This window comes from Procambarus clarkii, chromosome 3 (genome assembly GCF_040958095.1).
Source record: "Procambarus clarkii isolate CNS0578487 chromosome 3, FALCON_Pclarkii_2.0, whole genome shotgun sequence".
Classification (NCBI taxonomy): domain Eukaryota; kingdom Metazoa; phylum Arthropoda; class Malacostraca; order Decapoda; family Cambaridae; genus Procambarus; species Procambarus clarkii.
The window spans coordinates 17161983-17174272 of record NC_091152.1 but is presented as its reverse complement, the minus strand read 5'-3'; the positions used below and the strand labels follow the sequence as shown (position 1 = coordinate 17174272).

Below are 12290 nucleotides of genomic sequence, written 5' to 3'. Positions count from 1 at the left end.
GTACACTTATATTTAATTATCATTTAAACTATTACTACTAGAGTGGGGTAATGTTGGGTGACCATCAGCTGGCTAGAGGATAGCTGGCTTGCTAACTAGATTGCAGGGTGGCTGGCTAGTGCATGGGGAAGGTGAACAGAGAGAGAGTGATGTTTGGGAATGCATTCATATCAGACATATACTTTACTTGTTCACACAGCTGTTGAGTTGGCTGAATACCTCCCATGAGGCAGTTCTGAAATTTAGTGATGCCATGCCCCTTCTGATTGATGGTTTTGTCAAACACACTGTTGGATACCACTGCACGATGTCCCACCCGCTCCTCCCTTCCACATGCATGCATATCCTCCCACATGTACTCCCACTTCCCCTATACATTCTCATCCCCCACACAATCCCACCAACTAATACAAGTTTATTTCTGCCAAACTTTAACACAGGTACACATCCATTTCCATGCAAAGAATACAAGTGTCTGCAATATGTATTTATATATTAATGTACAGTTTTAGTTGGTTTACATAGTTACGATGTCAGGAATGTTATGGTTAGCATGTAAGAAACAGATAAAGATGCTGCTCTAATAAAAGTAAACCTTGTGTGGAAGAGTGGTTGTTCCAAACATGTCAATGTTCAGGTACAATATGCAGATGATGAGTCACAATAACGTGGCTGAAGATACAAAGACTAAACCACCCACCAGAAGATGAGGCGGCGACGACATTTCAGTTAGTCCTGGACCATTATCAAGTTTGTCGCCTCATAATTCCGGTGTGTGGGTTTAGTCTTCAGGTACAATATGGTTGTGTGGTACTTGAAGTGAATGATGAGCAAGTTCAAAGGTTGTGTTCCAGGAGAACGTCAAAGAATTTATAATTAACCGATAACTGGTCATAGTGAGGATCCGAGTCTATTGCCAAGTGGGGAAGCATGCCATGTTACCGTGGCCTGGGAAAATTCTCTCACCTTAATGAATGTTGTACGAAATAGCCAGGAAATACTATGTTTTATTTGTTGTGCTAAAGTGCTATATAGCTGATGTTAATACGGTAGAGCTATGTCATTGATAAGTTCAGTTTCAGGTGCCATATACTGACCAAACCACACACTACAAAGTGAAGGGACGAGGACGTTTCGGTCCGTCCTGGACCATTCTCAAGTCGATTCTCAAGTCACAATCGACTTGAGAATGGTCCAGGACGGACCAAAACGTTGTAGTCTTCACTTTCTAGCGTGTGGTCTGGTCAACATATTTCAGCCACGTTATTGTGACTCCTCATCTGCAAGTGCCATATACAAAATATGGCTAAAAAAATTCTAAAACAGTTGGCATTCTTTCTAAAATCAGACACTGTACTATACTATGTATCTCGATCTCTCATGGTAATGCTTTATTACTCGCTCGTCTATTTTTATTTCACCTATAATGTCTGTGCCAGGGGTTCTACTACCCAAAATTATATCTGACCTCTAGTTACTGAACACAAATCAACAATCAGAACAAACTCAAGCCCCAGACAGCACCTTGGATGTTTACTTAAATCTTTGAATATGTTAGATATTAAGTCTATATATATATATATTCTCTCAAGTATACTGTATATAAAACTCTGAACTGCAAAGGTAATCCCGAACTTTAATACTTCCTAGAGGGCTGTAACAGAATATATGGGCACCTCACTGGAAACAATTATCCATTTGATATTCCAAGAGTGCAACTTAACCAAAGTAAAAAATGGCCTGCAAATCAAGGGTACCAGAATTTGGAATGACCTCCCTAATCACATCAAAGACTGTTCCTTCTTCAACCACTTTAGAGAAGAAACTAACAACCACCTGATAAAACTATGTAACACACATTACTTCCTAAATGTTAATCTATGTTTGCAGTTACTGAACCCGTCCTACTGCTGTTATCTGCCATGTGAAAATTAATAATGAATTCTATTCCTTCTGTTTATGTCATAAACCCAGCGTTGAGTGTAATTAAACGGCATTTTCTGGGCGAGTCCCGGAGGCTCCCCAGAGCAATCCAGGCTGAATGGATATGTATAACTTTCTGGCATCAAAGTGTTTGGAGTTGAACGAATCCACAAGGGCTGTGGCGAGGATTCGAATCTACGTCCGAGAGCATCCCAGACGCTGCCTTAATCGACTGAGCTACGACATGGTATAAGAATTGCAACCAGAAATTCTACTGAATTTACTTGGATCCTGCAGCCTCTCCGAGACACAAACCAGGATTTTACACAATTCCCCCATGCACTCGAGTGGGCGAAGAGGTAGAACAGCCTATTGACATAGGTTGAGTGCATGGGGGAAACTGTAAAATCCGGGTTTATGTCTCGGAGAGGCTGCAGGATCCAAGTAAATTCAGTAGAATTTTTGGTTGCAATTCTTATGCCATGTCGTAGCTCAGTCGATTTAGGAAGCATCTGGGATGTTCTTGGACATAGGTTCGAATCCTCGTCATGGCCCTTGTGGATTTGTTCATTTGATGCATCACACTATTGTGATTTCTGTGTGTAATGAAGTAAGTGCAAAGAGGTAGAATGGCCTATTGACATAGCTCAGCCAGCACCATCGAAGACGAGGTAACAGTACATGGTACCAAACGACAGTCCCGGAACAACCCCAAAGGGAAAGACAAAACAACCCTATCAGAGACCAAAGGACCCTTCGCAGTGATAGGAAAACCAGAAGGACCGCCAGGAATTACACACCACCTCCAAGACGAAGCACGCAGGTGGGAGACCAACAAGGAAGCCACCAGCGCCCCCACAAGCGCCGTCCAGGAGGAACTCCCCGCCAGGACCCCTGAAGGACCAACAAGGAAGCCACCTGATCACCATAGAGATGATGATAAACTCGCACCACTCAAGCGTGCAAGAATGACAGAAGTGCCAAGCCTCCAAAGCAAAGACAGTACAGTTCGCCAGCCAGGATGACTCCAGAACCTCGTAACAGACCCAGAAAGAGAACGAAGTCCCAAACCTGAAAGACGACGGATCCATCACCGAGGCATAATTCAGGTCACGCAGGAGGTAAGCCACCAGGGCTGCCTGCACCGCAAACGGTTGGATGCAGGAAGCCGAAAACCTCTGGAAAGATGGAATTGATGCACCCGAGGGAACCCGGAACCGAACCCAGGGAGGAGCAGACACCAAATCCTACTCGTACGCAGAGGGGAGGAAAAGAGAACCCCCCTCCTTGTAACAATAAGCCCCGCTCTGAGGGTAGAAAAACCCAGGTGGGGTCCAGCGGGGCCCAAGGCCCCCAAGTCAGCTCCTCTCCAGCCCCAGGATCCCCCCATCTACGGGACCCAGGGCCGAGTCGTCCACCAGAGCACCGTCCCCTAAAGAAAAGGCCGGCGCAGCCGAGAAAGCTGAAGAGAAGGGGGCCCACTGGTCAGACCCAGAGGCTTCGGCAGGGAGATTGGACTCGAATGCCCCCGTTGCTACACTGGAAGGGGCATCCCCCGAGACCGCTCGAGACTCTAGACCATCTAACCCTGGCCCGACTCCGAAACCCTCAGACATTTCGGAGCCAGAAGCAGGGGGAAGAGAGCCAGAATGAACCACAACAAGGGAAGGTTGAGGGGGTGCGGACTGAACCAAGGTCGAAGCGACCCCCACCCCCAAGCCCATGTCCCTATAGGCAAAACGAGGCAGCCTCGGGGCATCCGGGTGAGCAACAAACCTATCGCGTTGCAACAACCTAAAGTGCACATGCAATACCTGCGCCGCCTGTATCCATAGAACATCATGAGACTGGGTAACCTGAGTCACCAGCAACAGATCTCGCAGGGCTTCGCGTTGAAAGTGTCTCCGACCCAACAGGCAGCGTGACGGAGGCAAAAACCGGTGAGGGTCACCCTGAATCAAGGGAACTGAGCAACCCTCGAACTCGCACGAAGCGAGGGGGGCTCCGAGGACACTTCCATCAGACCCACGCGCCCCCAAGGGGTTTCCCAAGGTCCTGAGCACTTAACGTAACTCATGTCCAGGTAAACCCAGGCAGGGTACTGCTAACCGGCGCCCACAATTACTGAGCAACTTTCTAAAGCTGAACCCCCAGAGACATGTACACTCACGGGGACCTACCAGGGGGCACCACCCGAAAAGAACTGTGTGCAGGTCAGGCACAAAAAAAAGGGGAAAACAAGGCCGGCCCCCCCCCCCCACAAGGCAAAAAAAAACAAAAATAAAAAACGCAAGAGGACAGCGCACCCCAAGGAACAGAGTCAGCAACTGTGAATGGTGACAACTAGCTGCACAGTACCCTGCGCCCCGCACCAGTGCAAAACGGCCTCTTACCCTAAGGTAAACAAGGAACATAAAAACCCCAAGTATCCAAAGGGCAGTCGAAAAACCGAGCAGTAAAACGGCCCAGCAGAGGCAGGTCCCGAGGAACTTGTAGAAGGCAACCCCAAGCTCCAAGGGCAGTACTTACAGGGCACCTAGGGACGATAACCCTAAGCGCATGCAGCCCGAGTACTGTAGAATAACTCCTGGCTTTCGCATCCCTGGAAAACAGCCACCACACGCAAAGCACAGCGCTGGAATCACTGGAGCCAAGCACACAACCTCCACCTCTAACATCAGCCTTAGAACTGAAGGGTAGATAGCCAGCGTGGGGGGTCTGGGGCTCCCCCTTCCCCCTCCCGGGGAGGGGGGAGCTGCGCAGACCGCGGTGCGGCGATGTGTGACGTCATGCTCATTTGCTCGTTTCTTTTAGGGGGAGTTCTATCCACTTGTTCGGCTTTTGGTAGCAATATTTTCACCAGAATAGGGGTTTGTTTTGGGATGCTTACCCTTCTGGATGCCTGACCCGGTTGATGGCAGACATAGAATACTTCCAACCACACAGGGGTGTCTATAGGCCATTTGCTCCCCATGCCTCTCTGAGAGAGCCAGGTTCTGGTTCGTGGTCCCCTGTAGGCCCACAGAATTCCATACACATGACTGATGCCAAAGTCTGACATTAGCATTTCAGCCGAGTAAGCTCCGGGGAGCCATAGGGGCTCCCCCCAGAAAAATAGTAAATCTCGTCTTGCCTTGCCAGTTACATATTAGCCCAGGGGTAACTATTTTGAATTTGCGAGGTATGAGAAGCCATGAATTCTTTCGAGAATTTGAAAGAAAGATATATTCTTTTGAGAATTTAGAGATTTTGCCCATTCCAGTATAATACTATTTACATCTGCATTACCTGTGTTCATAATGTGTTTCCCCAGTGTGCATATACAATATATAATTACTCAATGAAAGAACAGTACAGTATTGTGTTTTATCTGTCTTGTGCAGAATATTTATTATTCTATTTCATATTTTGTCCTATAATTATATATATATACAGTACAGCATTTTATCAGGGGTGTTTCCTTTAACTTACCTTCAATACCATACCATAATATACCTCTTTACAGCATATATTGCAGAGAGGTTTATGTGCCATTACTGCAGAAACTAAGTCACAAAAAAGTGAACCCCCTACTCACTGATATTTAAAGCCTTATGATCAATTTAAGTTATCCTTATACCTAAATACACATAAAGGCCGTGCAAAATGTAACGAGGAAAAGCCTACAAGAGAGGATAGCTGTCATAATGTACATAACAGTGAACACATCTCCATAAGAGCCATGCTACAACGAGCCCCTTACAGCACTGACTTGGTTAATGCTCCACATTTTTCAAAAATGCATCCCCTGCATTAAACAAGGTAAGTGTGACTAGTATATTATGTTACAGTATTCCTTAGCCAAATAAGTTTTAGTATTGTCAATGAATAATAATGATTTTCTAAGTGAGAAATTAAATCTAAAGTAGAAATTATATGGAACAAATATTAAATTTTAGAAGAACAACATGCAGTAGAACAGTGCAAAACTGCTCGTGTAATTGAAATAATGCGGGGCTTCCGAGCACCACCGGGGGAGCCGGTCGGTCGAGCGGACAGCACGCTGGGCTTGTGATCCTGTGGTCCTGGGTTCGATCCCAGGCACCGGCGAGAAACAATGGGCAGAGCTTCTTTCACCCTATGCCCCTGTTACCTAGCAGTAAAATAGGTACCTGGGTGTTAGTCAGCTGTCACGGGCTGCTTCCTGGGGGTGGAGGCCTGGTCGAGGACCGGGCCGCGGGGACACTAAAATGCCCCGAAATCATCTCAAGATAACCTCAAGATAACCACAATGTTTGTGGGTAACTTATTTTCTTACGTGAATACAGCTATACGATAATTATTTTATGTACTGTACAGTATTGTATTTTGTATTGTTACGGACATCACTCTGGAAATCTATGCATAGTAATCTACCGGTAATTCATACCTAAAATTATAAAATTATGAAGTCTTTAATTATCTTAAAAAAAGACTGAATAGAAACAAACCTTGGACAGCCATCCACATCCTTCAACCTATGTGCACGCTCCAGCATCTCCCTGGTTGGTCCGCCTCCACCATCACCATATCCGTACAAGAAGGCTGAAGTGCTAACCCGACCCTTATCTTGAAGGTTCTTGACACTCCGCATAGCTTCTCCAACTCTAGTTGATATAAAAACTCTTGTTATTTAAAAAGTAACTTGCATCAATAACTAACACTAACAAGAATATAACTATGTGCTGGTCAGATTTAACCCCTGAATTTTAACGTAATTAAAAATGGTAAATTTTAATGTAATTAAAATTCAGGGGTTAAATCTGGTCAGCCAATAGGAGGGGAAAAAATTAAAACTGACCCTTCTCTCCCACTTATTAAATACTACTTCTGTTTATGGATACACACATTCAAGTACTGTTTGCAAGTCTACAATATTTCCTTCCTTGATTACTCTTGCTTACGATTAAAAACATCCCGTTGTTCTGCACGTAGAAAGTTTGAGCTTTGTATTGTACACTTTACCAAAATTCGCTCTTTCCCCATATAGTGCCTCTTGGTCTGCCACCAGAGGGCAGGTCTACTTGCCTTCTCTGTGTTTATTCGCCTTTTCTGCCTTACCTGTTGAGTTGGGTCTCGAAAAGGCTTCAGGCCAGGGATTAGCAGGCTCTAATGGAAAGGAAAAGGAGGAGTGTTGAGATACCTCTGGGAACTACTACGTTTGGATTGTTGACGGAGGTGGCAGGACTTTCTATATATATTACATGTCCAAGTCAATTCGTGGGTGTATACCTTGGGGTATCCCTGGGGGTGCAATGACTTTTCTGGTTGATGCTTTATCACTTCCTGCAGAGAGGATAATCTCACTTCCTGCAGTGCTCCATATTTGGAGCATACCTGGAGATGGTTCTAGGAGTTCTTTTACTGCTGAGCCCAGCCTGAGATCAGGCTCGACTTGTGATAGCTTGATCCAACAGGCTGTTGCTTGGAGTGGCCCACAGGCTCACACATCCACTACAGCCTGGTTGGTCCGCCACTTTTTGCAAGAACGTATCTAAGTGCCTCTTGAATACAGCCACCTTTGTTCCAGCAATATTTCTAATGCTTGTTAGGAGGGTGTTGAACAGCTGTGGACCACTGATGTTCAGACAGTGTTCTCTGACTGTGCCTACTCTTCACTGGTTCTATTCTGCATTTCCTTCCGTATCTTTCATTCCAGTATGTTGTTATTCTACTGTGCAAATTTGGGAACTGGCCTTCAAGAATGTTCCAAGTACTGTATATATTATTTGATACCATTCTCGTCTCCTTTCCAAAGAATACATTTTGAGAGTTTTGAGATGGTCCCAATAATTTAGATGATTCATTGTTTCTATGCGTACCATATATACTCTATATTCCCTCTAATTCAGAGATCTCTCCTGCTCTGAAAGGAGAAGCGAGTACCGAGCAATACTCAAGATGGGATGGCACCGGTGATTTAAATAGTATTAGCATTGCTGTGGGGTCTCTGGATTTGAACGTTATCATAATCCATTCTATCATTTTCCTGGCCGTCGATATATTTGCTCGGTTATGTTAATTTAATGTCAGGTCGTCAGACATCGTAATTCCCAGATCTTTTACATGTTGCTTTCCTTTTATAAGTAGGGCTCAGTTGAAGATAAGAGCCCAATAGGCTCAGGAATCTTTATACCATTTATTGACAGCTGAGAGGCAAAACCAAAGAACCAAAGCTCAACCCCCTGCAAGCAAGCACATTTAGGTGAAAATAGCTGCAATTTGGTGTGTGTGTGTGTGTGTGTGTGTGTACACATCATGCAATGGAATCTCAGTGGCTCCCAGAACTGGAAGACAAGAGCTACGCGAAGAGGTTAGAGGCATTAAATACGACAAAATTAAAGATAGAAGAAAAAGAGGGGATATGATTCACTATGTACAAAATAGTAACAAGAATCACCTAAATTGATAGGGAAGAATTCCTGAGACCTGGAACTTCAAGAACAAGAGGTCACAGATTTAAGCTAACTAAATAAAACTGCCGAAGAAATATAAGAAAATTCACTTTCACAAGTAGAGTGGTAGACAGTTGGAACAAGCTAAGTGAGAAGGTGGTGGAGGAGAAAACCATCAGTAGTTTCAAAACGTTACACAACAAAGAGTGCTGGGAAGACGGGACACCACGACCATAGCTCTCATCCTGTAACTACACTTAGATAATTATAGTGTACTTAGGCAATTACACTTAGGTAACTACCCACCAGAACTGCTTAGTGGTTCGTAACTGTGCATAAACATGTAATTATACATAATGTTTGTATACAATGTGATGACAGGAAAATGGTACGTTCTGTTGTTCTAACAATATATTGCAGTGCACATGTTAGCAACACGGACAAACATGTAGAACATCATTAGGAACATCTATGTCTAGTGTTGTTCTACATGCTTTGTCATATAAATTCCACTAATGATGGCCCAATATATAACTGCAATGAAAGATTTTAAAAACATTTCAAATGCAATAAAAAAAAAAAAATAAGGGCACATGGCAACCCCACACTCCGGGAGCGACCCCTCTTCCAGAGTTTGCTTCGTGAGTAATAGAGATTTTATGCCATCATTGAGACTTCATCACTTCACTACCAGCAAAGGAAGTAACTTTTAACTTTAATTTTCTCATGATCAAGAATGCATTTTACCAATATTTGGAAAGCAAAATAATTTTTTTCTTGTGCATACAGGTAAAGCTTCCTGCATGCACAATGTAAGGATTAAGGAAGCAACCAAGTGGCCTGTGATCAGAAAGGAAATGACAAAACCATACGGTATCCTACCAAAGATGCCTAATGAGAATCTGTGCAAAATTAAAACCCTCCCTCCCAACCCTGGGAGCCGGTCGGCCGAGCGGACAGCACGCTGGACTTGTGATCCTGTGGTCCTGGGTTCGATCCCAGGTGCCGGCGAGAAACAATGGGCAGAGTTTCTTTCACCCTATGCCCCTGTTACCTAGCAGTAAAATAGGTACCTGGGTGTTAGTCAGCTGTCACGGGCTGCTTCCTGGGGGTGGAGGCCTGGTCGAGGACCGGGCCGCGGGGACACTAAAGCCCCGAAATCATCTCAAGATAACCTCAAGATAACCTCCCCCAGCTATCTTATAATACATTTTTGAGTAAACAGCCACAATAAATGTTCAGCATACAGTGACAAAATGTAATATTTTACATTTGCACACTTAAATAAACACTGACAGATATATAGCTTACCTTTCAGTACAGAATTATGCACATCCACACAAGGCAATATATATCCATCATTTATTTCTCAAAACAGGCTATAGTAACTAAATAAAAATGAGGTCACCCCATTATGTATTTACATACTTGACATTCATCTCGTAGGAGTCGCCAGGAGGAAAGTGAGCGAGGACAGTGGTGCCATCGAGTCCCTCCCACAGGAAGTTGTGGTGAGGGAATTTATTTACCAGACTCCAACTCAACTTCTGTGTTAAAAAGTAGTCAATGCTAAATTGCTGAAAAAAAATTAAACACCAATTAATATTTTATGGCAAATCAGACAAAAGTTTCAATATACATAAAATATTACAGATGAAAAGTCACAATAACAGTGCTGAAAAATGTTGACCAAACCACACACTAGAAATTGAAGAGATGATGACGTTTCGGTCTATCCTGGACCATTATCAAGTCGATTGTGATAATGGTCAACTTGATAATGGTTTACGATGGACCAAAATGTAGTCTCTTCAATTTCTAGTGTGTGGTTTGGTCTACATAACACATTAATATATATTAATAGAATTGGTAAAGTTAAGCTGCCAATAAAACCAGCATTGAATGTATGAAATGCCAATTTCTAGGCGAGTCCAAGAGGCTCTCTGAAGCTATCATATTGATTTGGTGCCAAACTACTAAGTGTCATCAGTCGCAGTGTTCTATTGGCCTACTGAGGACCACGAGCCAGAACCTGGCTCCCTCAGGGAGGCACAGGGAGCAATGACCTATGTTCTCTTTACATTTAATCATAATTGCCACCACCAGGGAAGGAGGAACAGAACAGACTACAGTAGCAGGCATCCATCAGTCTCGGGAGACTATGGAGTTGCACTCTGGTTGTTGATCTGGAGTGGCCTCTCCTCTCCAGACTACAGTACTGCATGGATAAAATGAAACTGTAGCTTCAAAAATGCCAAAAGAATCCTCCCCCATTACAATGAATACAAACAACCAAATTTTTTAAAAATTAGTTAGTGCAAGCTAGTTTGCCCCCCCCCCTTCCCCCACACTCATTTGGGAGGGAGGAGGGAGGCAGGCCAGGTCAGCCAGCCCGCACCACCCTCAGTTCTATGATGATGGAACATGTCGACACCCTGGGAGAGGGAGCCTCCGGGGCTCATCCAGAAATTGGCGTTTCATTACATTCAATGGTGGTTTTCTAAGGAGGGCAGCTGATGCAAAGCAGCAGAGACCATAACCTCTATTAACTCTATTAATATGGCTACGAATCATGGTTTAGATTTTTGTAGATAACTCAATGTTACAAGAAACAGTTGGAGCCTTGCTAAAGCTATTGAGGATATTTAAAGTCAAATTTTATGATTTGTTTTTATTTCATTAGCAAGGTTTTTTGTTCACTCGGATATGGCCTTGCTCCCTTTTGAAAATTAGTTTTGAGGGTGAAAATGTGAGAAATAAGCTAGATGTGATCAAATTTTTTGCAGACATTTTTATTTGGTAGTTATCTATATTATAGGTCGAAATTAAAATTTTGCAAAGTCAAATCATATACTGTACTGTATATAGGTTGAAATTAAAAATTCGCTAAGTCAAATCAGCCGTGTGCGTGAAAAATGTATCCTACAGGCTTCTCCAGTTGCAATGAATCCCTCATTGTAACGAATTGAGGTTGGCCCCCATATAGTTTGTTGAAACGAGATTGTACTGTACAGCATATGGTAATTTCTGGTAATTTGCATAATGCTTTCACTGCTACACTTCTATTGCAACCCTTTCTTGGGTCCTTATGGGGCTAGAAAAAAAATTAATTACCATTTTTGTTACAGCAATGTTTGGAAAATTAACTACTCCTGCCAATGGCACCATTAGGAAGGAAAGTTGTAAAATAATAGATCAAACGTAATAAAATGCACCTTGCTGCATGATCCCTTAATATCTTCCCGGAGCTTAGTCACTAGAACTCCAACACGTCCCCATCATAACAGGACCCCGAGATGTATGTAGAGTATGATTTGCTCAAAAAGACAAGGACGGTATGGGAATCAGAGATACTGAAAAATCAAGGTATGAAACCACTCAAAAAGTCCAGGCAAAATAAAACATGGATGAAGTTCAAGGATGCACTGAACCTTAAATGGGGGTTTGTCTCCAGTTCCTATCATATCAGTCAGAGGCAATCGTCTTCTCACCAAGTGGAAGCACCTTTTCGCGACACACAAGAACAAAGCTGACTAGAAGAGGAAAATTATGGAAGTAGTGCCGAGGCCTGACAATGAGGCTCCGCCAGTAGCCTATCCCAACTAACCACCTCTGATCAGCAGGGACAGAACCTCTCTGCAAGAGAACCTGACTTACTGAAAAAGGCAGAAGCTATGGGTGAAAGCACCATAGAAAAAGCCTCCAGGGAAAAACTAGGGACAAAAAGAGGAAGGCAGACAAAAGTGCTAGAGATCAAGCCAAATTTAAAACCTGAGCAAATATGGCATACACTGCTTGCACGATGGGGCAACAAAAAGTCTGCCAGGCAGACTTTTTGTCTGCCACAATTTCTCGAAGCAAAGGCAAAGCCGCCAAAGCCAGAACTGCAGAAACACTTGGTAATGAGGTCAAAGCATCCAGGCCACCCAGGAGCTGGTCAGAGAACAGCTCAAT

The 12290-nt window shown here is 43.7% G+C and overlaps 1 protein-coding gene across 2 annotated transcripts in view; it reads right to left on the bottom strand.

The window, feature by feature from the left end:
• LOC123760925 (alpha-mannosidase 2C1) overlaps positions 1-12290 on the bottom strand; it is a 53000-nt gene that overhangs the window by 18315 nt on the left and 22395 nt on the right. The window contains exons 10-11 of one of the 2 annotated variants that reach the window (XM_069329524.1): positions 9765-9913; positions 6393-6548 (exon numbers count right to left, since the gene is read on the bottom strand). In XM_069329524.1, the coding sequence (XP_069185625.1) occupies positions 6393-6548; positions 9765-9913 (305 nt within the window). The remainder of the gene's footprint in view (positions 1-6392; positions 6549-9764; positions 9914-12290) is intronic. The other variant, XM_069329532.1, reaches the window with a different exon arrangement.